A 26,224-nucleotide genomic window follows, 5' to 3' on the forward strand; every position below is an offset into this window, starting at 1 on the left:
TAGAGTATCATCAACAGCATCATCTTCAGCTAAGGATGACAGCAGATGAGATTAAAACTGAGATGGAGATGGGATGTTAAAAGACTAAAAAAGAGGAGACAGAAACACACATATATATATATATATATATATATATATATATAGAGAGAGAGAGAGAGAGAGAGAGAGAGAGAGAGAGAGAGAGAGAGAGAGAGAGAGAGAGAGAGAGAGAGAGAGAGAGAGAGTGATAGAGAGACAGGGATATATATATATATATATATACACAGTGCCTTGCGAAAGTATTCGGCCCCCTTGAACTTTGCGACCTTTTGCCACATTTCAGGCTTCAAACATAAAGATATAAAACTGTATTTTTTTTGTGAAGAATCAACAACAAGTGGGACACAATCATGAAGTGGAAGTCTCCGTATAACTGCACCTGCACTGTGATAGTCTCAGAGGTCCGTTAAAAGCTCGGAGAGCATTATGAAGAACAAGGAACACACCAGGCAGGTCCGAGATACTGTTGTGAAGAATTTTAAAGCCGGATTTGGATACAAAAATATTTCCCAAGCTTTAAACATCCCAAGGAGCACTGTGCAAGCGATAACATTGAAATGGAAGGAGTATCAGACCACTGCAAATCTACCAAGACCTGGCCGTCCCTCTAAACTTTCAGCTCATACAAGGAGAAGACTGATCAGAGATGCAGCCAAGAGGCCGATGATCACTCTGGGTGAACTGCAGAGATCTACAGTTGAGGTGGGAGACTCTGTCCATAGGACAACAATCAGTCTTATATTGCACAAATCTGACCTTTATGGAAGAGTGGCAAGAAGAAAGCTATTTCTTAAAGATATCCATAAAAAGTGTTGTTTAAAGTTAGCCACAAGCCACCTGGGAGACACACCAAACATGTGGAAGAAGGTGCTCTGGTCAGATGAAACCAAAATTGAACTTTTTGGCAACAATGCAAAACGTTATGTTTGGCGTAAAAGCAACACAGCTCATCACCCTGAACACACCATCCCCACTGTTCCACTTCATGATTGTGTCCCACTTGTTGTTGATTCTTCACAAAAAAATACAGTTTTATACATTTATGTTTGAAGCCTTAAATGTGGCAAAAGGTTGCAAAGTTCAAGGGGGCCAAATACTTTCGCAAGGCACTGTATATATATATATATATATACTGTTACTTTTATTCAATTGCTGTTTTATTCAATTGCTCTCTCTCTCTCTCTCTCTCTCTCTCTCTCTCTCTCTCTCTCTCTCTCTCTCTCTCTCTCTCTCTCTCTCTAGACATGTGACTAACAGCAATTGAATAAAAGTAACAGTCAGTATCTGGTGTGGCCACCAGCTGCATTAAGTACTGAAGTGCATCTCCTCCTCATGGACTACACCAGAATTGCCAGTTCTTGCTGTGAGATGTTAACCCACTCTTCCACCACGGCACCTGCAAGTTCCCGGACATTTCTGGGGGAAATGTCCCTAACCCTCACCCCCCGATCGAACAGGTCCCAGACGTGCTCAATGGGATTGAGATCCGGGCTCTTCGCTGGCCATGGCAGAACACTGACATTCCTGTCTTGCAGGACATCACACACAGAACGAGCAGTATGACCGGTGGCATTGTCATGTCAGGATGAGCCTGCAGGAAGGGTACCACATGAGGGAGGAGGATGTCTTCCCTGTAACGCACAGCGTTGAGATTGCCTGCAATGACAACAAGCTCAGTCCAATGATGCTGTGACACACCGCCCCAGACCATGACGGACCCTCCACCTCCAAATCGATCCCGCTTCAGAGTACAGGCCTCAGTGTAACGCTCATTCCTTCGACGATAAACGCGAATCCGACCATCACCGCTGGTGAGACAGAACCGCAACTAGTCAGTGAAGAGCACTTTTTGCAAGTCCTGTCTGGTCCAGCAACAGTGGATTTGTACCCATAGGCGACATTGTTGCCAGTGATGTCTGGTGTGGACCTGCCTTACAACGGGCCTACAAGCCCTCAGTCCAGCCTCTCTCAGTCTGAGCACTGATGGAGGGATTGTGCATTCCTGGTGTAACTTGGGCAGTTATTGTTGCCATCCTATACCTGTCCTGATGTTCGGATGTACCGATCCTGTGCAGGTGTTGCTACATGTGGTATGCCACTGTGAGGATGATCAGCTGTCCTTCCTGTCTACCTGTAGCACTGTCCTAGGCGTCTCACAGTATGGACATTGCAATTTCTTGCACTGGCCACATCTGCAGACCTCATGCCTCCTTGCAGCATGCTGAGTTTATATCATTATTATACAGTGCAATATTGCACTGGTCATGTTAATGTCTTCACAACACAGGTAGCTTTATCCCATGTCTAACTCTGTTTTTTTCCCGCACTGCTGTGCTTTATCTCGGCCAGGTCGCAGTTGTAAATGAGAACTTGTTCTCAACTGGCCTGGTTAAATAAAGGTGAAATAAATCAATAAAATAAGCATTACCAAGGTACCTATTGAGATGGGATGATAATCTGCTAAGTGTCTTCTATTGTGCTACTGACCAACAGGAGTCATCCTGAGTGGCGCAGCGGTCTAAGACTGTATCACATCCAGCCGTGATTGGGAGTCCCATGGGGCGGTGTTCTTAAGCGACTTGCCTAGTTAAATAAAAAATAACCTTCAGTGATTTGTGCTGAAAATAATTTAAATGTAATATAGCATTATAATCAGTAATTTGTTGATGCTATTTTCCATATTATAAAAACTTTTCATTTTCTAAATGACATATTCTGTGTATTGTGGGCAAGTGTGTATTGCAGCATGTCTTGCTGAGTGTGGTGAAATTGACAAACTGTCGTCCAGGACGTTTAGCTGGATGCAAACAGAGAACCAAGCTGTACTGCTGCTGTATAAAATCAGATATTTATGGAAATAGGGTTCTCCTGTACATCGCTCCCTGCCGCGTAACAGAGAACAGTGAACACACTCTGGACTCATTCTGTGTGTAAACACAAGACTTAATGGTCCTCAAAGGGATTTCCTGGAATTGCTCTCAGAATAAAGATGGCAGCCAGCGATGTGTCTCTGTTCTTACATTAGGGAATCCTAAAGTCCTGCTGCGCCATCTGAGAGGTATTTGGCTGTATGTACAGTTGAAGTCGGAAGATTACATACACCTTTTTTCACAATTCCTGACTGAGTTTCACAATTCCTGAATTTAATCCTAGTAACAATTCCCTGTCTTTTTTTACCAGGTAAGTTGACTGAGAACACATTATCATTTACAGCAACAACCTGGGGAATAGTTACAGGGGAGAGGAGGAAGATTAATGAGCCAATTGTAAACTGGGGATGATTTGGTAGCCATGATGGTTTGAGGGCCAGATTGGGAATTTAGCCAGGACACCAGGGTTAACACCCCTACTCTTAAGATAAGTGCCATTGGATCCTTACTGACATCAGAGAATCAGGAATCCTGTTTAACGTTCCATCCGAAAGACAGCACCCTACACAGAGCAGTGTCCCCAATCACAACCCTGGGGGTTTGGAATATTTTTTAGACCTGAGGAAAGATTGCCTCCTACTGGCCCTCCAACACCACTTCCAGCAGCATCTGGTCTCCCATCTAGGGACAACCCTGTTTAGCTTCAGAAGCAAGTCAGCAGTGGGATGCAGGGTGGTATGCTGCTGGCAGTTAGGTCACATTTTAAGAATGTGAAATGTCAGAATAATAGTAGAGAGAATTATTAATTTCAGCTTTTATTTATTTCATCACATTCCCAGTGGGTCAGAAGTTTACATACACTCAATTAGTATTTGGTTGCATTGTCTTTAAATTGTTTAACTTGGTTCAAACGTTTCGGGTAGCCTTCCACAAGCTTCCCACAATAAATTGAGTGAATTTTGGCCCATTCCTCCTGACAGAGCTGGTGTAACTGAGCCGGGTTTGTAGGCCTCCTTCCTTTCACACGCTTTGTGATGGCCACTCCAAAACCTTGACTTTGTTGTCCTTAAGCCATCTTGCCACAACTTTGGAAGTATGCTTGGGGTCATTGTCCATTTGGAAGACCCATTTGCGACCAAACTTTTTATTCCTGACTGATGCCTAGAGATGTTGCTTCAATATATCCACATCATTTTCCAGCCTCATGATGCCATCAATTTTTTGAAGTTCACCAGTCCCTCCTGCAGCAAAGCACCCCCACAACATGATGCTGCCACCCCCCGTGCTTCACGGTTGGGATTGTGTTCTTCGGCTTGCAAGCCTCCCTCTTTTTCCTCCAAACATAATGATGGTCATTATGGCCAAACGGTTCTATTTTTGTTTTTATCAGACTGGGGACATTTCTCCAAAAAATATGATCTTTGTCCCCGTGTGCAGTTGCGAACCGTAGTCTTGTCTCCTTCCTGAGCGGTATGATGGCTGCGTGGTCCCATGGTGTTTATACTTGCATACTATTGTTTGTATAGATGAACGTGGTACCTACAGGCGCATCCTTGCTCCCAAGGATGAACCAGACTTGTGGAGGTCTACAATTTTTTCCCGAGGTCTTGGCTGATTTCTTTTGATTTTCCCATGATGTCAATCAAAGAGGCACTGAGTATTAAGGTAGACCTTGAAATACATCCACAGGTACATCTCCAATTGACTCAAATTATGTCAATTAGTCTATCAGAACCTTCTAAAGCCATGACATAATTTTATGGAATTTTCCAAGCTGTTTAAAGGCACAGTCAACTTAGTGTATACCCGAAACGTTCCTGTTCCCAAGAAAGCTAAGGTAACTGAGCTAAACGACTACCGCCCCGTAGCACTCACTTCCGTCATCATGAAGTGCTTTGAGACACTAGTCAAGGACCATATCACCTCGACCCTACCTGACACCCTAGACCCACTCCAATTTGCTTACCGCCCAAATAGGTCCACAGACGATGCAATCTCAACCACACTGCACACTGCCCTAACCCACCTGGACAAGAGGAATACCTATGTGAGAATGCTGTTCATCGACTACAGCTCGGCATTCAACACCATAGTACCCTCCAAGCTCGTCATCAAGCTCGAGACCCTGGGTCTCGACCCCGCCCTGTGCAACTGGGTACTGGACTTCCTGACGGGCCGCCCCCAGGTGGTGAGGGTAGGCAACAACATCTCCTCCCCGCTGATGCTCAACACGGGGGCCCCACAAGGGTGTGTTCTGAGCCCTCTCCTGTACTCCCTGTTCACCCACGACTGCGTGGCCACGCACGCCTCCAACTCAATCATCAAGTTTGCGGATGACACAACAGTGGTAGGCTTGATTACCAACAACGACGAGACGGCCTACAGGGAGGAGGTGAGGGCCCTCGGAGTGTGGTGTCAGGAAAATAACCTCACACTCAACGTCAACAAAACTAAGGAGATGATTGTGGACTTCAGGAAACAGCAGAGGGAACACCCCCCCATCCACATCGATGGAACAGTAGTGGAGAGGGTAGCAAGTTTTAAGTTCCTCGGCATACACATCACAGACAAACTGAATTGGTCCACTCACACTGACAGCGTCGTGAAGAAGGCGCAGCAGCGCCTCTTCAACCTCAGGAGGCTGAAGAAATTTGGCTTGTCACCAAAAGCACTCACAAACTTCTACAGATGCACAATCGAGAGCATCCTGGCGGGCTGTATCACCGCCTGGTACGGCAACTGCTCCTCCCTCAACCGTAAGGCTCTCAATAGGGTAGTGAGGTCCGCACAACGTATCACCGGGGGCAAACTACCTGCCCTCCAGGACACCTACACCACCCGATGTTACAGGAAGGCCATAAAGATCATCAAGGACATCAACCACCCGAACCACTGCCTGTTCACCCCGCTATCAACCAGAAGGCGAGGTCAGTACAGGTGCATCAAAGCTGGGACCGAGAGACTGAAAAACAGCTTCTATCTCAAGGCCTGTTAAACAGCCACCACTAACATTGAGTGGCTGCTGCCAACACACTGTCATTGACACTGACCCAACTCCAGCCACTTTAATAATGGGAATTGATGGGAAATTATGTAAATATATCACTAGCCACTTTTAACAATGCTACCTTATATAATGTTACTTACCCTACATTATTCATCTCATATGCATACGTATATACTGTACTCTACATCATCGACTGCATCCTTATGTAATACATGTATCACTAGCCACTTTAACTATGCCACTTTGTTTACTTTGTCTACATACTCATCTCATATGTATATACTCATATGTATATACTGTACTCGATACCATCTACTGTATGCTGCTCTGTACCATCACTCATTCATATATCCTTTTAATGACTCCAAACTAAGTGTATGTAAACTTTCGACTTCAACTGTATGTTTAATGACAATAGACCATGGGCAAATGGTTCACAGAGTAAATGTCTATTGTTGCTACTCACTTCATACTGTATGATCGTATTCATCTCAGTAATACAGTCTGAGGGAGTGTGTGAGCGAGAGCTAGCGAGCCTCTCTTCTCCTCCTGCTTTCAACAGACATGAAAGGAGTGCTCTCATGTTTTAATGCATGGCCTATCCTAGCCCTCCTACCCCCTCCTAGCCCAGCCCTCCTAGCCCAGCCCTCCTGTCCCAGCACTTCTAGCCCAGCCCTTCTAGCCCAGCCCTTCTAGTCCTGACCTCCTAGCCCAGCCCTCCTAGCACAGCCCTTCTGTCCCAGCCCTCCTCGCCCAGCCCTCCTAGCCTTTCTAGCCGAGACCTCCTAGCCCAGCCCTCCTGGCCTTTATAGCCGAGACCTCCTAGCCCAGCCCTCCTAGCCCAGCCCTCCTAGCCCAGCCCTTCTAGCCCAGACCTCCTAGCCCAGCCCTTCTAGCCCAGCCCTCCTATCCCAGCCCTCCTAGCCTTCCTAGCCCAGCCCTTCTAGCCCAGACCTCCTAGCCTAGCCCTCACAGCCCTCCTAACCCAGCCCTCCCATACCTCCCATCCCAGCCCTGTCACCATAGCAGGTCTGATCTCTACTGACAGCACAGGCAGAGGTTTGGCAGCGGCCAAAGACAAGCCCTCCTCTGGAGAGCAGATCTTTTTGTGTGTGTGTGCCTCTGTCTCTCCCACAGGAACACAGAACAGAACAGAGCAGAACTTCTCCTACTGATCCTGATCCACAGCAAGCCCAAATTAAGGGAGAGACAGTACTGTGTTCTGCTGGGAGATTATAGTAAGGTTTAGCCTATGCACTTCAATTACACACAATCTTACACTTTATGTTCAAGTGAAATCTTCCAGAAAAAATGCATTGCTATCAGTAAGAAAGACAGGCAAAGAATGATCATAATGCTTGACTGAAAGACATACTGATGTTCTATATTAGACTGATACAAGCATATCAATATGGAAAGAGAATTGTAAAAGAACACGGCACCTAGTGCACGTGGTAGATGTTTGGGCACCAGCAGAAGGTAAGCTAAAATAATCATGACATAACATAGCCTACTTCTTCGACCTACGTAGCATTCAAAATATCCAAAGGGAATTTTCAGCAGATAGAAAAATGTTTGGTCAACTTTATTGAATAATTCACACATAACCGTTTTCCCCTCTGGCCAACAGTCCATCTTCAGTAAGAGTAGTCAGCACATATCCTAATTGAAACTCATTATTAACCCTATATAATTAACTTGGCACCTGAAACACCTGCAAATGCATGTGTAGCCTCTAACAGGTTCATCATAGTAGATACAAATGTGTTAAATATTCACTTCACCTAACAGAAGTGAAGTCAGTCTAGGTGCGAAGTTTGGACAGTGTGTTTTTAAAACATAGGCCTTCTGAACATAAAGAACACAGAGAACGTGATGGCATTCAGTTAATAAGCAGGTGACAGTCCGGTTGACCACGTGCCAAATATTCAAGTGTAGCCGTGTCTGTGTGTGTGTGTGTCTGCCTATGTCACCTTGTTTCACCTTGTTGAGAAATAAGCAGGTCAGTGACCTGTTAGCCATGAAGAACATCACGGGTGAAAACTCTATACTACATTAACCTTCAAGACTCCATGTAGAGCCTAATAGGAAATGAGTACACACAAGAAAGCATCCATGATGAAAAAAACACACCGATAGGCTCTGATGGCACTGAGTCAGTGATGAGGACCTTCAGTTAAGCCAAACCCTCTGTACTTAACTTTCACTCTCAACCTCAATCAGCTGAGGTGCACTAAGAGCAGGTCACTGGCAACAGCAGCCATATGAGAGGTAATTTCATCTCTCTCTCTCTCTCTCTCTCTCTCTCTCTCTCTCTCTCTCTCTCTCTATCTCTCTCTCTCTCTCTCTCTCTCTCTCTCTCTCTCTCTCTCTCTCTCTCTCTCTCTCGACGAGATATGATCTGTTTCTGTTTCTTAACCAAACCTGACCACGAACAGGCAGAAACAGATATCTCAGAGGGTATCCCAAAGCAAGATGTCACGTCATACGTGTAGCACAAATATACAATACATTCCACAGACAAAGCAAAAATAATAAAGTAAATAAATTACCTGCTTGTTGAGTGGGTTCGTCCAGTTTGGGCTCACATTTTGAAAGAGGGAGAGAATCTAGAAAAATGAAGATGAAAAAGAATGGTCAGTGAATGAATGCAGTGGCCTGGCTTTGAGAATCTCTTCTGACCTTGAGCATGTGATTATTGCCTGCAGATGAGAGGACAAGGAAGAGCTGCTTTGATCCCAGTATCTGGCTAGTCAAAGACATGAAACAGCATGAGACATGGGCTGTGTCACAAATGGCACCCTATTCCGAATACAGCAGTAATGCGTTATACAGGGAATATTGTACCATTTGGGATGCAAACAGAATTGAACAAGAAGCCACCAAATGACTTACAGCTGATGTAACAGTTTAACTTCCATCCCTCTCCTCGCCCATACCTGGGCTCGAACCAGCCACCCTCGAAGCATCGTTACCCATCGCTCCACAAAAGCCGTGGCCCTTGCAGAGCAAGGGGAACAACTACTTCAAGGTCTCAGAGCGAGTGACGCCACCGATTGAAACGCTATTAGCGCACACCACCGCTAACTAGCTAGCCATTTCACATTGGTTACACTGACAAACTGATACAGGAATGAATCATGATATAGAACTCCTGAGTGGGAATCTGTAGATCTTTCTACCGCCACAGGCCTAAAAAAATGATATATTTGAAGCAGAATGCTGGATAATTCACCTGGAGTCATTAAAGTTAAACACAGTCTGTCATCGTCTGCTCTGATTTTTACAGTAACATATTACAGTGGGTTAAGTGAGGCTTTCTCTTCATTCTGACTGAGACTGACTCACTTCTATGCCTATGGCAGTACTGTGGTGTTGTGGGCTTGTAACGGATGTCGTCTGGAGATAGAGAGGAGGAAAAAGGTGCTGCGTGGTAAGTGTTCATGTCTTTTTAATAAACAAACTGAACACTGGAATAAAACAATAACCGATGTGAACAAAACGAAACAGTACCGTGTAGCCCAAACACTCACACGGAAACAAACACCCACAAACCAAAAGTGAAACCCAGGCTACCTAAGTATGATTCTCAATCAGGGACAACAATTGACAGCTGCCTCTGATTGAGAACCATACTAGGCCGAACTCAAAACCCAACATTTACAAACATAGACTGCCCACCCCAACTCACGCCCTGACCATACTAAAACACAGACAAAAACAAAGGAACTAAGGTCAGAACGTGACAGCCCTGTCTTCTTTCTGGGTCATTCGTCTATCAGTGGCACAGGATAGCTCCAGCTTAGCTCCACTTTGCCTGCTTCTCAAAAGACAAACCAGCATATGCTGCTGCTAGGGATTAAATGGGCGGCGAACTGCAGTGGCTATTCGATGTTAACAGCATTGTGGATTTGATGTTAAGCTATATTAAGCTCACAATTAAAGTGTCTTGAAGACATGTGACCGAGAATTCACATGATGATGATCCGACAGAAACCTCCCCCATCCACCCTCCAAAAAAACATGCATTTCTTGAACTAACACTTGTTTATTAAATGTACTTACTATGACTGTGATCATGTGCTTGCTATCATCAGGTGAATGCACTAACTGTAAGTCACTCTGGATAACAGTATCTGCTAAATGAATGACATGTAAAAAATGTAAAAAAGGAATGTAAATATAGACTAGAGGGTCCTCTGCTGTGAGATGAAGCCTTAGGTTTTGTAACTGGCATCCTACATTGTAGCTCTGGCATTGTATCACTGGCATCCTACTCTTGCCTATTCACCTAGGGGCTTTCAAACATGGAAATGGCTGTGAGTTACAGTCAATTACACATGTCTAACTATCCAGGGTACGATCTAAAAGTGAAGCAAAAATATCTCTCATACAAACAAGCACCAACTTGAACGGGGTGAATGAGATAGACAATATTGTATTATGTGGAGTTTAGTTTAGTTTGCTTGTTTTTATACAAATCTGAGCAGCGGCACGTGATCTATTTAAACCAGGCGACCACTGGCGGAGTGCAGCAAGAGGGGAATCTAAACATGTTAGTGTCTTCAAAGGTGTCATGACTTTGGCCTGGGGTAGGTTTATGACAGTCATAAATACCTCTTCCCCCTTTTTCCTCTCTCTACCCTACTGATGTTACATTTGCAAACCCCTTGGTTAACATAGAGATTGTGGGAACATCAGAAGGTGGGGGGGAATGAACTATATTCTGGTAATCAGACCAATGGAACATATGTGGTGGTACTTAATGAATATGATGTCAGTTCGGTTGTCATCTGAGACATTCTCATCAATGATAAGATGACAAACTCTACAGTGGAAAGTCTCCACATCAGAGTTGTCGGATTCACATGGAATTGTTGTTCAATTTAAATGTTTGAATATGAAATTATTTGTGATGGGATGAAATGTGATTTTAGCTTCTAAAATGTGAGATTTGGGTTTTCATAAGATAGGGCTCTGCTCAATCAGTGGCCCGCCCCTGTGAAGGGACATGGGCTATAAAAAAATTCAAACACGCCCTCCTCTCCCTTCCTATATAACGCCTTGACGACAATGTAACCTCCTGTTCTGAGGATATGAGGATGACTGTCCGATGTCAGAATGGTTCAGATAATAACTACAGAACGAAGCCAACATCAGCGTGAGCTTTGGTTGCGAATGGTATGAACTTTGAACTCTTATTCACTACAGAAGTGATACCTCCAAGCCGTTGAGTTAGCAACAGCAGCTGCAAACGCAGGTTAGGAAGGAACAGACAGAGTATCCCATCTACCACACAACGACGTTACTACAACGTATTCAATTTACCAGCAGAGACATTCTTCAAAGGACAAAGGACTCGGTTGGGCAACACGGCCTTCCAACTACCACCAACCTACCGAAGCGCAGCTCAGAGTAAATATTTATAGCATTTTCCTTTTCCAAATGGCGGTAGAATGCATATGATTCCGTATTTATGATAGCACAGCTTCACCCTTTGTTCCTCAGTCTTCCCGCTCTTTCACTCAAGCCCTTTTCTTTTGTGTAACCAGCTGTCATATCTGTTCCACCCGCTAGGGACGTTTTCCTTTATGACGTAATTTGTAATCAAGTTATGATTTAATGATGTGTATGTGTAATTCTGTGTGATTAGTTAGGTATTTAGTAAATCAATAATTAAACCCAATTTTGTATTGCTGATTCAACTTGTGAGCCAGGATTCGTGCAGATAACCAAGAATTTACAACTTTCAGATGAGACTGAATTAAGGTGACGATTAATATTGACTGCTATTGATGTAAAATATTACTAGGTCTTTAAGAGTTTATTCGGAAGATAACAACTCTATATATATTATTTTGTGGTGCCCCGACTCTCTAGTTAATTACATTTACATGATTAGCTCAATCAGGTCATATTAATTACGTCAAAATTATTTTATAGAATAGCATGTCATATCACTTAATCCGGCATAGCCAAAGACACAACAAAGGGGAGAGGATGTTTCGCTCCGTGTGGAGTTCCTGTTTGACAGGCTGTGCACAGCTGTTCACTGGAGACAAGCACAGGGAGGGCACACAGCTGCAACCACACCACACCAAACATCCCCTAGCTCAGTCCCACTATGTGCCATATTGCTTTGATTCCCAAACTGAGCCCTGTCTGTGTGTGTGTGTGTGTGTGTGTGTGTGTGTGTGTGTGTGTGTGTGTGTGTGTGTGTGTGTGTGTGTGTGTGTGTGTGTGTGTGTGTGTGTGTGTGCCTCAACCTCATTAAAAAGAGGAAAGGCATGTTCTCAAAACATAACAAAGGCTTTTAACAGTATATGATTTTTAATATGCCGTCCTGTAAGAACGACGGGCAGGATCAAATGCGCATGTGTGTATGTGTGTGCGTCTGAGTTTATTATTACCATCAGAGAGAAGAGGGGTGTTAATACATAAGCTCAGAAACACATAAAACCCTGCTGCTCTGTTTGATATAACAGCTAGTCTCTGAGAGGGAAACAGACAGGAAGGCAGGCCGGCAGACAGACACCTAGGAGGCCAGGGTTCTGAGATGAGATGCCCTGATTCCAGACGCCTCTTTAGTGCTGGGAAGGAGGGGGCTGCTGGGTGTGGGTGTCTGTTAGGGTGTGGGTGGCTGAGGTTGACTGATGGATAGGAAATCCTCTCTTATCAGATGAGGGATTTCAAGGAGACACACAGGCAGGCTTAGCCCACAGCCACTCTTCTTCTTCATGGCCCACAATACCTTTTTCTTTCCTTCCTTCCTGGCCCCCAGGCAACGTGGGTGGCAGGCTGAGGCTACTGTGATTGATACCTCTATATCCTTGACTGAATTAAGCCATCCCTTAGGCTAGTTATTGACTTCACTCTGCATGCTCAATTCCTACTTATTGACATTGACGGTTATCTGTATGCAAATCTGGACAATTTAAATGGGAAATGTACATTTGGTGGTAAATAGATGATAACTGTGACCCAAATTACAAAATGACATATTTGTTTCCTTACCCTGTAAGCATTACTTAGTGTTTTATTTTATTTTGATCTCTTTTAATCCTCACTTGGACTAATCTTCCATGAGTCCTTAAACAATAAAATATAATTTATAATACGATCACACTTAACACACTGTTACAAACAACAGACATAATACACTGCCATATTGACCAGATAAATAATCTAACAGTCTGAAGAGCTAGATTGGTTTCTTCCTCTACCATAGTCCTGCACAACCTTCCAATGTATTATATTTAAGTGGTTCTAAGTATTGTATGAATTTATAAATAGTTTGCTCAGATAAATTATTCCATTTCTTTATTACTCTGAATCTAAATGTTATTTAGCCTATTTCTCTTCTCTGCCGAGATAAGACATAGATGGGGGACAATATATTTATTGTCTCTTACCAACTGAAACCATTGTGTGAAAAGAAATACCATTTTAAATGGTGTACATTGTGAAATAAAATTAGCATGTGTTTTTCTCTGATCTTGATGATTGATGACCATCCAAGAGCATTGTGCATGACTACAAGAGAAGAATCATATCTCCACCATAAAATAATGCTTGCTGCTTCGTTCTGTGCAATCTGCAGCCTCCTAATCTCACTTTCTGATGAATTTCCCCAGACCACAGAACAGTAGTTCACCTGACTCCCAATTCATGCTTGGGTTGTTCGCTTAAGAATCTTTCCAGGTAAATATTTTGCTATCCAATTTTAACAATTTTCTTTAGATTTCTTCCACTCAACTCGCATAGGCCTACAGTTCATGATCTATACTACAGAATTGTGCACAGGTTGCTGCTATGTGGCCTGATATAGTTATGTGGGTCAGTGAAAAGCCTAGTATCTCTAAATAATCTAGACTATAAATGCCATGGATCTCATAAAAGACATTCAGCAGGCTGCTTTTTAAACAGCTCTACAATAAACATAACAGTCAAGCAGCACTAAAACATCTGCTCTCCATTGTAAGCATACAGTAGACTCGCTGAAGAGAGGAGGAGGGAAACCAAGCCACCGAAGTGAGTCTGGGAAAAACAAAACAGCTCAGTCAAAAGCTCTTCTTTTTCCAATTATGAGGAGGATGGCATGATGGAGGCTGGGCTGAGGCCGTTTCATGATGCAATGCCACTCTGGGCTGATTGCTTCTACTCCACTAGAAGCAACTGACAATTACTTTGCAATAGAATGCAAGAGGATTCTTTCTGACTGTAGAATATGTATAAAAGCAAGCCATGATGGTCTACTCCACCCTGACTTTAGCCTTTACCACTCTATCATTTGCAGAGGTGGTTTTTCTGTCATTCCTTCCTTCCTTTCGTTCGTTCGCTCTCTCTCTCTCTCTCTCTCTCTCTCTCTCTCTCTCTCTCTCTCTCTCTCTCTCTCTCTCTCTCTCTCTCCCCCTGTCTCTGTCTCTCCCCCCCTCTCCCCCTCTCTCTCTCTCCCCCTCTCTCCCTCTCCCTCCTCATGATGTGAATTGATTCTGGAGCATCTGATACCTACTACACTACACCGTTATTGTGACACAGCTAAGAAGAATTTAGTCAAGTCTGTTCCTCAGCAGCAGCCAGTAGACATTTTATTACATAACACTTAGGTTTCCACTTCGATAAGCATGATCCCACTGGGTGATAGATAACGCTGGATCACAGATAGTACAACAATTTGGCTCACATTACAGGGCAGTCTAATTAGGCCTAGTCATAAACTCATTTTTCATTCCGAAACGGACAAAGACTATTTGAATTGTCATGTCCAACAATTGATGGTAAATATATGATAACTGTGACCTTTCTATGGAATAATATCACCACTAGAAAGCAAGTAATATTTAAATGGAATGGGGACATCATCATTTAGTAAAGGGGCTTTTCCAAAGAACCAATCAAATGAAAGTACTTGGCAAACCTCAGCCTGCTCTGAGCTGGAACAATCATGTACACAGAAAATATCCTGATTTATACCGTTGCCAATGTAACGGCCGTCCTCTCACAAGAACAACCCCACTGTGTAATATGGTAAATGGGCAAAGCAAGGCAGCTATGTGGTGGAAAATGGTGCCTGACTACAGTACAAAAATAGAAGGTACTTTGACATAGTAAACACTATATGTTTGTTGGAACCATTGGTCTCATTAAACCACTGGTGGTATGATGGATGACTAGTATCTTATTACCTTGGGGGGGGCAGGTAGCCTAATGGTTAGAGCGTTGGGCCAGTAACTGAAAGGTTGCTAGCTCAAATCCCTGAGCTGACAAGGTAAAAAATCTGTCTTTCTGCCCTTGAACAAGGCAGTTCCTAGGCCGTCATTGTAAATAAGAATTTGTTCGTAACTGACTTGCCTAGTTAAATTAAAAACTTGTAAATCAGAACTACCTGGTTGAGCTACAGCGTACTCATTTGAAAGCATGGCATGATGCTGTGTCATTGAAGTTAGTAATACCTCATACATTTTTCATCTCGTTCTTAAAAAGCAAGAAAAATAAGCATAATTCAATTACACAATTCATTTAGTCTGCAATCCTTAAAACGCCACTGACAATGACCTCCTGATATGGGTCATTTAAAGCTAATGGGCAATGCCACAATACGCTATGAATAGCCAGCGAGCAGCTCTGCATTACAACAGCTTACAGTACAGTGAGGGACAGGATGATCCCTGTTAGAGTCAACTCACATCAAACAGGCCAAGACAACCTTATGCCTTCCCAAAGCTCTGTATACTACACTCGGTGCCTATGTAATAACTAGGTAAATAGCAAATACATAGTATTAATATACACTGAGTGTACAAAACATAAGGAACACCTTCTTAATATGGAGTTGCACTCCTCCCTTTTGCCCTCAGAACAGACTCAATTCGTCAGGGCATGGACTCTACAAGGTGTTGAAAGCATTCCCACACGGATGCTGGCTCATGTTGACTACAACTCTTCCCACAGTTGTGTAAAATTGGCTGGGCGTCCTTTGGGTGGTGGACCATTCTTGATACACAGGGGAAACGGTTGAGCGTGAAAAACCCAGCAGCTTTGCAATTCTTGACACTCAAACCGGTGAGCCTGGCACCTACTACCATACCCCATACTACCACACTACCATACCCCATACCCCAAAGGCACTTCAACCTCTTGTCTTGCCCATTCACCCTCTGAATGGCACACATACCCAATCCATGTCTCAAGGCTTAAAAATCTGTCTTCAACCCGTCTCCTCCCCTTCATCTACACTGATTGGTGTAGATTTAACAAGTGATATCAATAAGGGATCATAGCTTTCACCTGGATTCACCTGGTCAGTCTGTCAGTCTATGAAACGGTGTTCCTAATGTTTTGTTCGCTCAGTGTAAAGTGAATATAAACTTACAGTGAAAAGGTTTGAATTCCTTGGGACATAGACCTAAAACTTTGTGTGGGCTGACATCATAGGCATGCTACTGAGCTGCTGTAATGAGCCTCATCGTCAAGTGGACTAAAAGTTACGACCGCCTCACTGATTAGCTCACAAGAGGATGACTCAGTATACAATGTGAGGATCTATACAATGTATGTGGGAATGACATAATAACATCCATCTGTCTACCTCATCACAAGATAATGACGAGGAATTATAGATGACTATGACTAGCACAACATCTCCATGACTCCCACAACAACTCCAAACAGAAATATGTCTCCATAAACTGAAAAGAATACTGTTTTGATAGTTGACTTCACTAAATCATCGAGCTATGACTTATGTGATGCATATCGTCTTCCAATACAGACTGTCTAGTATATCATCGCGTTAGATACTCTTCAAAGGGTGAATACTAAAATTAGCCCAGTTAAATGACATATAACAACTTCAGCCAGGCCGTCTAGTACAGCCCATACGAGTCCAATTAGACACCCTATTCCTACCCTGGTCAAAAGTAGTGCACAACCGAAGTCCTACTCGAGATGAACCAGGGCATCACAGTGGGTGCACCCAGAGCTCCCCAAACTAAAGAAATGTCTTTCAGTGCAACAAGAAAGAGCAACTTTGTGCCAAGATTTCAACGCTCAACAAGCCAGCAGCAATTAGGAACCCTGCTGGAGAGGTTACAGAAAGTGGGATGGCCTTTTCTGTCCTTTCCCTGTGGCTTCATGGTGTTGTAGGATACTGACAGGCCAAACAACATATCCATGGTTGCATCCCAAATGGCACCCTATTATAGTGAATATATTCCCTATATAGTACCTCAAAGGCATAGGGTTCTGGTCAAAAGTAGGTGAACTATATGGAATAGGGTGCCTTCTGGGACTCAGGCAACATATCATGCTTGGACACAGTTATGGGTCATGTTGTTTGCGTTGTGTTTCACTGGCCTCTCTCTTACACCGTCATGACTAGCTATCCCAGTTTTAGCATCTATATAATGTGTGAAATTTGAAAGTCTAAATGCATCACCATGCAAATGACATACTAGCTTGAACACTGCACAAAATACAACCTTATTAGCCAATATAGCAAGCTAAGCGGAGTCCTTACAGTTAACAATAATAGTAGCAGGTGAAATGGGCTACTCAAACCTCAGAGCATCTAGACAGAGACCATTTACAGGAAAATGCTGTTCATGCACATCATTCAGGTTCATGTTGCTATTGTTAACTCCCAGGACATGGTCTACAGCAGCTATAACAGAAAACACTGGCCACATACCAACTATAGACTGAAACCATAGAATACAATCCATTATAGCATTCCAAGCTATCTTAAAGAGAAACTGAGAGAAAATATTTGTGGTAACTATGGGAGAAAGGAACATAGGCCGATTCATATATTTCTACCTTGTTAGAGATTACCATCAGCTTATAGTTCAAGGTCCCTTGTCACCATTAATGTTGGGACATTCCTTCGCCAAAAACATTTCCTAACATTATCTTTAGACAGCTCTTTCTTAACTTCCTTACCTCCAGACTCCAGTGACCTAAAAGCTCAAGTCAATGCCGTGTAACATGCATACACTAAAGAATAGAATAGATTATATAAATCATTAGGCTTTATCACTCATCTTTCTAAAAGACTCGGTCCCTTCTTCACTTCAGCTTGACCCTGTCTGTCCCACTCAAACGTACGTCTGTGTGTCTGTGTGTCATCAATGGGGATGGTGGGAAACAGACTTCTTGACCAAGATGCACCAGACCAGGTGCTACAGAAACAGCGGAGCGCAAATGAACAGCTGCTCTGACTGTGGATCATCTGAGGTGGTCTCATCATGATCATAGGATGTTCCCAGGGCACCTATATGTACTTTTGTTTTACTTTCCAAAATGTTAATTCAACAGAATTACATTCTTACCCCAATTAATGTGGGGGAAAATGATGGCAGTGTGTTGTGTAGAAGCACAACAACAAAAAACATTGTGTTAGGTCATTAAATTGACTAGAGAGATAATTAGAATGTATACCAGAGATAAACTCAACAGTATTAGATATGTTAAAATCAATAACACTAATAACACAATAATCTGAATATTTTGTAAGGATTCATTTAATAGGGATTTGTGTATTTCCCTGATGAACTAATGGGTATCTAAATAAACAAAACAGCGATAGAAAAAGTAATGGTCTATTCTTGGTTAATTCCACAACATGTTGTATGAGAGTAAACAAGAAGATGTGATGTCCGGGGGATACGTAGGCCTGGCCTAAAACTCAGTTATGGTCCAGATAGGTTGTGCAGCCTCTTCACCTGGGCGGCATCATAGGCTACAGTTTGTTTACATGATAGGCTATCACAATCTACAGGATGTGGTTCTGACTAACAAGCAGCTCACTGCAAAATGTTTGTTGGCCACGACGCAGGGTACAGAATAATCGAAAGATGTAGTCTACACACATCTCGGGATAGGGATACATGTTTTACATTTCATTTCTAGATTATAAAACCATCCACGACACCTGTTTTCTTTTTTTCTTCTTTCTTACATTGAAGTGTGCGTAATTTACTATAATCCGAGGTTGACTCTGTTATCATATTGGAATAAAAACAGAGAGAATGACAGGGAGCCTGTTTAGGAGGATAATCATCGTATTTCTCTAACGCACCCACCCACCAATGGCTGGATTTGTTGATCAGTTTAACATCTATACGGGAACAATGTAGATGGCATTATCAATACAGTGAGCTAACGGAGGTGCTCGCCCCTCTTTCACTTACCCGACTTGAAAAACGCCGCTATGTCGGCCGCATCCTTAGCAGCCTCATCTATTCCCTCTCCAGAGCTCATGGCTGGAATACCGATGTGGAAAAATAATCTCCAAAGAATTTACTTCCTCTAGATTTTCCCGAGAAAATAGAAATGCAACACCATTGAAATTATATTCTACTGTAACACGCAGGCAATCTGTTATATGTTCAATAGGCAAGAGACCTCCATCTTGGCGAGAATGAAAATTCTTATTACCGATCGGCGGCGCTCCAGAGCCTGAGCACAGAGGCAGAGGGGAAGTCCGTTGATAAAGGGGAGGTCTTGTATGGGGTCTCTGGCGCTGCAGGAATATCCCTGATATTTTGAGGCATTGTGCGCCACAAATGGGATGAAAGGGGAGCCAAATCATAAAGGCCACTTGGTGTAGCCTGGGTGCCAGTCTGTTTCTGCTCTCTTGCCAACTCCTTACGCAAGTATCATGTCAAGCATGTTTTGTTTTGTTTGACAATGACAATGGAGTTGGCAAAAGCACAAACAGATCTGGGACCAGGTTACACTTGACCACCAGACATGATGGAATATAGACATATACCTATCATGGGCTATGGTAGCCAACAGGAAAATATAGCTATGAGATGTTATTTATCACAAAAGCACTTCCTTCACTGGGAATAATCAAGACATTTCGACTATTTATCTGATCATGACTGGCCTGGTGTTATTATTTTCCATTGGAGATTGTATAGATCTACCTACAATAATGATTGATAGACGTCCGCTATCAAGTCTCCAGACGGTTCATTCTTCGATCAAACACTGCCACCCACTGGTTTTAAAAAGTATACGGCACCTTTATACATGCATTTTGTCCTCTTCGTAGTGTTGGTAAACCGATTGGCCTATGTTGGGATGCACAAATTCTGCAGTTTACAAAGCCGTTAGTAAAATCAAGTAATGAAGAGGATTATTGTGTGAATTTGGAAATAAATGGTCTCTGCTCTTCTCAGGGCCTATATTACAAAGTGTCATCGAGGCATCTTGAAAATATATATAATTGTATCCTGTGACACACTCAACAGCTGCACCAATGTATCAATTCATGGCCCTCTCTCCTGGGAATAATCATTAATTACACAGACTGTTTGAAAGATGAAGGCTTGTATAGGCCTGTATGCTCTCCATACTTGTGCATCCCACCTGTGTGACCCATTCCCTCTAGGGTAACGTTACAAATTAACGCGAATATACTATTACAGAAAGATGACAGACAAACTGTGGACTAGCAGCCTACACAAAAACCACGTGTAGGCCAAAAAGCCATCCTACAAACGTATCTTTCTACGTTGATTAAAAATGAATCAATAGCGGACATTTATCAATGAGATAATGAGAAGTTGCTTTGTGGCCCCATGAGTGGACCGTGACAAATCATGTAGATTGGTGGTGTCTCTAGCCGAACTATTTCTATGGTCATCATGGTGCAGCCTGCAGGGATCTAGTTGTAGCTGCCCCCATCAGGAAAATAAAACGGTCCATGCTATCCGGATTCCTTGGGACGTCCATACCCCATTGAAGTTGACATTGAAAAGGGTTAAGTTAAATGTTAAGGTTGGGGTTAGGCAAGAGTTATACTTAAGGTTAATGTTAGGGTATGGGTTAAGGTTACGGTGTAGGGTATGGACGTCCCAATGATCCCGATTAGCAAATGCACAAAAAAAATGTCGTACGTAACCAAGGAAACAGCTAACACAATTTAATTGGTGCGAAAGTGTTATCTGAGAACTACAGCTTGAGCCCCTCGAGCCAGCCCAGGACACCAAGGACCAAAATATAAGAATCCCGCGTGACATGAAAAACTTGCAACTGTTTCCAGAATTCTGATACTGTATTCACACTTCAAAGACATATTCGTGGTGGTGTGGAAACAACATGTCTCTCAGCTCGCGTTCTGCGAAGTGCAACATGAGAAACAGGTCCCAACCCTCAGTCCCCGTGGAGTCAATAAAGGAAATGCAGGTTTGGTGATGGTATTATCAGCTATTTCGTTTGTGTAGATGTGATTGTAATGTATATTAGTTGTACTGTATATCTTTGTATTTGTCTGGTGGAGGTGGCAAGGTAGCCAATAGCTTGCATCGTGTTGTGGTCCTGTTTCTTTATGTGTTTCTTGCCAATACATTTGTTTCCCTGCCAATAAAATGATGGCATTTTCTGGTAAGGAAGAGCATGCATATGTAGACTCAAGAGCTCACAATAATTGAAGCATATTTAAGCATGGCTAATGGCTATATTCAGGCACTCTGCTTTGAGCCGTGCATAAGAACAGCCTTATAAATTGGTTACCAACGTAATTTAAACAGTACAAATAAAACATTGTGTCATACCTGTGGTAGGGCTTTCAGCCAATCAGCATTAAGGACTCAAACGTTATAATTTGCATTATAAACTGGTTGGTTCTAGTCCCGAATGCTGATTGGCTGACAGCTGTGGTATATGAGACAGTATACCAAGGGTATGACAAAACATGTATTTTTACTGCTTTAATTATGTTGGTAAGGTTGGGCAAGACAAAATATTTTATTGCCTTTGAATAGTAGGTGCTAGGCGCACCAGTTTGTGTCAAGAACTGCACGCTGCTGGGTTTTTCATGCTCAACCGTTTCCCGTGTGTATCAAGAATGGTCCATGTAACAAATTGACATCCAGCCAATTTGACAGAACCGTGGGAAGCATTGGAGTCAACATGGACCAGCATCCCTGTGGAATGCTTTCGACACCTTGTAGTGTCCATGCCGCGATGAATTGAGACTGTTCTGAGGGCAAAAGTTTTTTTCCCCCCATGTATGAATCTGTTATTCAATGCATTTCTACAGGCTAATGTTAGTAAATCCAAATTCAATGTTTCCTAAAATATTTTTTAGGGATAGCTAAAGGGGTCCTAAAATTCCAAATCAAAGTGGTCCTAAAATTCCAAATTAAATAGCTAAATTAATTAAAAATGTTAAAAGGTCATATGGTGTTGGATATTAGGAAACAACGGTGATGTTATGGGAACGGTATGATGATGTTATGGGGACATTATGGTGATGTTATAGGAAAATTAGGTTGATGTTAAGGTGATGTTGTAGGAGCATTGTAGGGACATTGAGGTGATGTTATGGAACATTTGGGGATGTTCTAGTGATGTTATGGGGACATTATGATGATGTTATATGGAAATTATGCTGATGTTATGGGGCAATTATGGTGATGCTCCCGAGTGGTGCAGCTGTCTAAGGCACTGCATCTCAGTGCAAGAGGCGTCACTACAGTCACTGGTTCAAATCCAGGCTATATCACATCCAGATGTGATTGGGAGTCCCATAGGGTGGCGCACAATTGTCCCAGTGTTGTCAGGGTTTGGCCAGGGTAGGCCGCCATTGTAAATAAAAATTAGTTCTTAACTAACTTGCCTAGTTAAATAAAGGTTACATTTAAATATATATATTTTTTAAATGTTATGGGGACATTTTGTGGATATTAAACTGAATTTATGGGGACATTTTGTGATGTTGTGCTTGTTATGGTGATGTTATGGGGGCCTTCTCTTAGATCCCTCTGAGCTCTCACCAGATCATACATAATTCAGTGGGGACTCCAATTACCCAGTTTCTCCAAATGAGATGTCTCACTTTAGAAATCAGTCATGCCTTAGTGAAATATTCATTATCTAACTGCTTTTAAATGCAAAGCTGCACGATAATTTTCCAGGTATCAAACGCTCTCTCACCCCATATGAGGGGCTGCTTCGTCTGTGAGCGTCCTCGGCCAATATTATGTAATCTGATGGAATTTAATATTGAGGAGCGCTTTCAAGTGATATCCTCTGGGTACAAATTGTACATTTTGTTGTATGTGTCTGTTACCCAAAATCAATTCAATTCAATAGGCTGGTGTGTTTGTTTCTTGGTGTATGTTGTTCTCTTTGGACAGGCAGTAGCCAAATGCTGGTTGCCCTTTTGAATTTGATGTTTGGGTGGATTGTTTTGTCACTCAACATTTCTCCAGACTCGTTGGTCCCCTAATTTTTGAAGGATTGGCTCTGTCATATTAATCTTCAGCTGCTGGCACTTTCATCTCACCCCACTTTTCACAACTTTACATTAGTGTTATTCCTTTCTAGTTTCAGTACAACATGCGTACAACATGTATACTGGTGAATGGCTTTTATTAAGAAGTCATTGTGTTCCTTGGTTGGATTGAACTAGGCCGAACCCGAGTTCCACAACATAGGTCGAGGCCAAGTATTGTGTATTGCTCTTTAACACCATCCATTCTCTGTTGGTCAATCCCTTCCTCAAGTAATTGGACCACAGGGCTCTTTTATACCTGTCCAGGGGAGACATGTCTGTAACTCTAACTGTCTGTAACTGTAGCCTCTACTCTACTGTATAACAATGACCCATTCAGCCCCAAGCCCCATTGTCAAAGTTGGTAAGGTGATAGCAGTGCTTTTGATAATTACCTAGCCTACAGGGGGTCACCCAATACTACACTATCTAGTTAGCAAGCCTCTGTCTGAGGAGAAAACAATATTATAATTTCAGATAGTAACCTTTGGGCTGGAAAATAAGTTGCTGATCGTTGGCAGTGCTTGTTCTGCAGTGCATGCACTGGAATTCTTGTCTGTCTTCTCATGAATAGTAATTCATGTCAATTAAGAGGGTAGATTCCTTAAATAGGTTGCTTTGTTGAGAGTGGCGATGCTTCACTTTAAACCTGACTATCAAAACAAGGTAAGCTGACCTACACAGTTCTGTTACATGACGTTACTTAGGCTACACTCAGGTCCCTATCTGTGACCAAATCATGCATTTCATCATGAATGTTTTAAGAAACCAACAATTGTATTTATCTTAATACCATAACAGTCTCCTGGACTGTTTACCAGACCATTGTGTAGATAGAGGTTCAGCCTGTAGGCTATGTTGCCCATCTATAAATGATCAATCAGAGGTATGGATTTTACAGTACTGGGGATTCATGAAAATACAGAGGTGGGTAGTAACACACTACAGTACTTGGGTAGTTTTCTTTTAGGAATGTGTACTGTACTTTAACTTGAGTAAATTCTATAGGGAAAAACATACTTTTAAAAATATTTTTCAAATGTATCAAAACATTGTGAATATCACTGTCTTATTGCTTTTGTCAGATTTAAATTGGCTGCAAAAGGCTCTATTTCTTGTTTGCCTTTCTTTAGATTTTATGTAAATAACTGGTTAGTTAATTGAAAAACATGTCACAAGTGTCATAGTTCAATGTAAAACCGTATACATTTGTATTTAGGTTATTGCTTTTTGATCAACTTACACAACAAAATTAGCTACTGTAAGAACATAAACAAAACGTTGAGAGAATGAAAATTAGGCAGATGTGTATTGGAGAAGAAAGTCAGTACATTAACTTGTATTTAGTGGAACTAAGGAGCATTTCCATTAACTCTTGTTGTTTGATTAATTTGTTTTCTATTGTAGATCTGCATCAAGCCTGTGCTACTTATCACAAATATAGGCTAGTATTAAAATACACTGTCCACAATGTTTTGGTCATTACAGTAATATCAATGCAGTTTGGATCATTTGGAATATGAGACTGCTCGCATCTTCAGATCAATGCCACATTATGTATTCGGGTAGGTAGCGCATATAGCAGGGTTCCCCAACTGGCGGCCCCTTGGTCCGATTTTGGCCCGTGGGTGATTTAATTTGGCCCCCAAGTTTTCTGAGCAAAAATGATTATAATATGATACTTTTTTGGGACATAAAAGATTAAGAACACCAGCAAATCAGTTCTAAGTGGTAAAACATGTTCAAAAGTATTCCCACGCATAATAGAGATATGTGATCGTATACAAATGTAAGCAAGGTTTTAGTCATATAAAATATATATATAATTATATGTTTGGCTTCTTGCTGCCAGTTTGCAGTCTATTTGTAATTATGTTCCGGCTCGATGACCATCGACTCAAGAACAAATCGTCCCGCGGCTGAATCTAGTTGGTGATCCCTGACATAGAGGCTTATACTTGGCCTCACCACATGGGTTCTCTGTGGTTTAGAGAGGTCAAGGTTGGACACAATACCTGACACAGTAATAGGGGATTATGAAGGTTCCTTTTCATCTGTTTTGTCACCTGCACAATGGCATCATGAAGGCTTGGTGTACAATATACTGTGGACTTCTACTGTGATACCCATCACCTGTGGCTGTGTGTCATGTGCCGGAGCTTGGCAACTTGCCAGCATCTTTAAGTTGTTTGAATAGTTTATAGGAGATTTTAACTTCACTGACAGTTAGCTCAGTTTAAGAAAGGTGGGGAGCAAACAAAGGCATGCCAGTTATTCTCCTGAGTGATCACAGTCACTCTTATCTTCTCTACAGCATTCACTGATCTCTATCTGTAGCTACATAGATTGTAGATGGTCGTTTGGGAGCTGGCGTTGATATGAGGAGCTAAGAGTCATGTCTAGAGCATTTAGAAAACAGCTCTGGAAACAGAGTGTCTCAAGAGTGATCAAGGTAAGAGATTGTCACTGTGGGACTTGTATGATGATAGGAGAAGATGGAGTAGATCTACCGGAGACAACAAGCACCTAGTGGGTCCTTGCCAAATAATGGTTAGGGACAGGTAATCTATTTGATCACCGATTGGGGCTAATATGGTGTGCATGTTGCTGACTGTTTGATAAATGTATAGGCTCCAGAGTACAACTAAACTGAAATCAGTCATTGGTCAAGATTGGCTCTCGGTCTTGTTCTGTAGAATTGTGATAAATTCAGTAGAAACAAGCAATTTCAGTCAGTATTTTTTTGATACACTCTATGATAGAGACATTGTTTGCAATGGAGTTCATTGCAAACGTCGAGTGGATTAGAAGACTCACAACGTCCAAACGCCCATGTCACAGTTATGTCTTTTTCTCCTGAAGTATTTCGTGATTTGTTTTGTCAGGATAGTTTCATTCTAGCCATTCAGTTCTTATCTGAGCTGAACGCTTGCAGACAGTTGAGGTTGCCATTGTGTACGCTTGATGCTTGGTGTGCTATGGTGTGTGTCTGTAGGATGAAGCTTGAGGTGGCTGTTT

The 26,224-nt window shown here is 42.4% G+C and overlaps 2 protein-coding genes across 6 annotated transcripts in view; one reads left to right on the forward strand and one right to left on the reverse strand.

Annotated features, from left to right (window-relative positions):
• Nucleotides 1-19,331, reverse strand: part of LOC118367629 (triple functional domain protein-like) — a 146,554-nt gene extending 127,223 nt beyond the window's left edge. For both annotated transcript variants that reach the window (XM_052494470.1, XM_052494473.1), the window contains exons 1-2: nt 19,107-19,331; nt 8,469-8,525 (exon numbers count right to left, since the gene is read on the reverse strand). In XM_052494470.1, coding sequence (XP_052350430.1) covers nt 8,469-8,525; nt 19,107-19,176 — 127 coding nt within the window. In that variant the 5' untranslated portion in view covers nt 19,177-19,331. The remainder of the gene's footprint in view (nt 1-8,468; nt 8,526-19,106) is intronic.
• Nucleotides 19,332-20,875: 1,544 nt separating this feature from the next.
• The window catches only part of dnah5 (dynein, axonemal, heavy chain 5), a 72,981-nt gene continuing 67,632 nt past the window's right edge, over nt 20,876-26,224 (forward strand). For 3 of the 4 annotated variants that reach the window (XM_052494474.1, XM_052494476.1, XM_052494475.1), the window contains exon 1: nt 20,876-21,114. In XM_052494474.1, coding sequence (XP_052350434.1) covers nt 21,028-21,114 — 87 coding nt within the window. In that variant the 5' untranslated portion in view covers nt 20,876-21,027. Of the gene's footprint in view, nt 21,126-26,224 lie in introns of all 4 variants that reach the window. The other variant, XM_052494477.1, reaches the window with a different exon arrangement.

The sequence above is a fragment of the Oncorhynchus keta genome, chromosome 34, assembly GCF_023373465.1.
Source record: "Oncorhynchus keta strain PuntledgeMale-10-30-2019 chromosome 34, Oket_V2, whole genome shotgun sequence".
Lineage (NCBI taxonomy): Eukaryota > Metazoa > Chordata > Actinopteri > Salmoniformes > Salmonidae > Oncorhynchus > Oncorhynchus keta.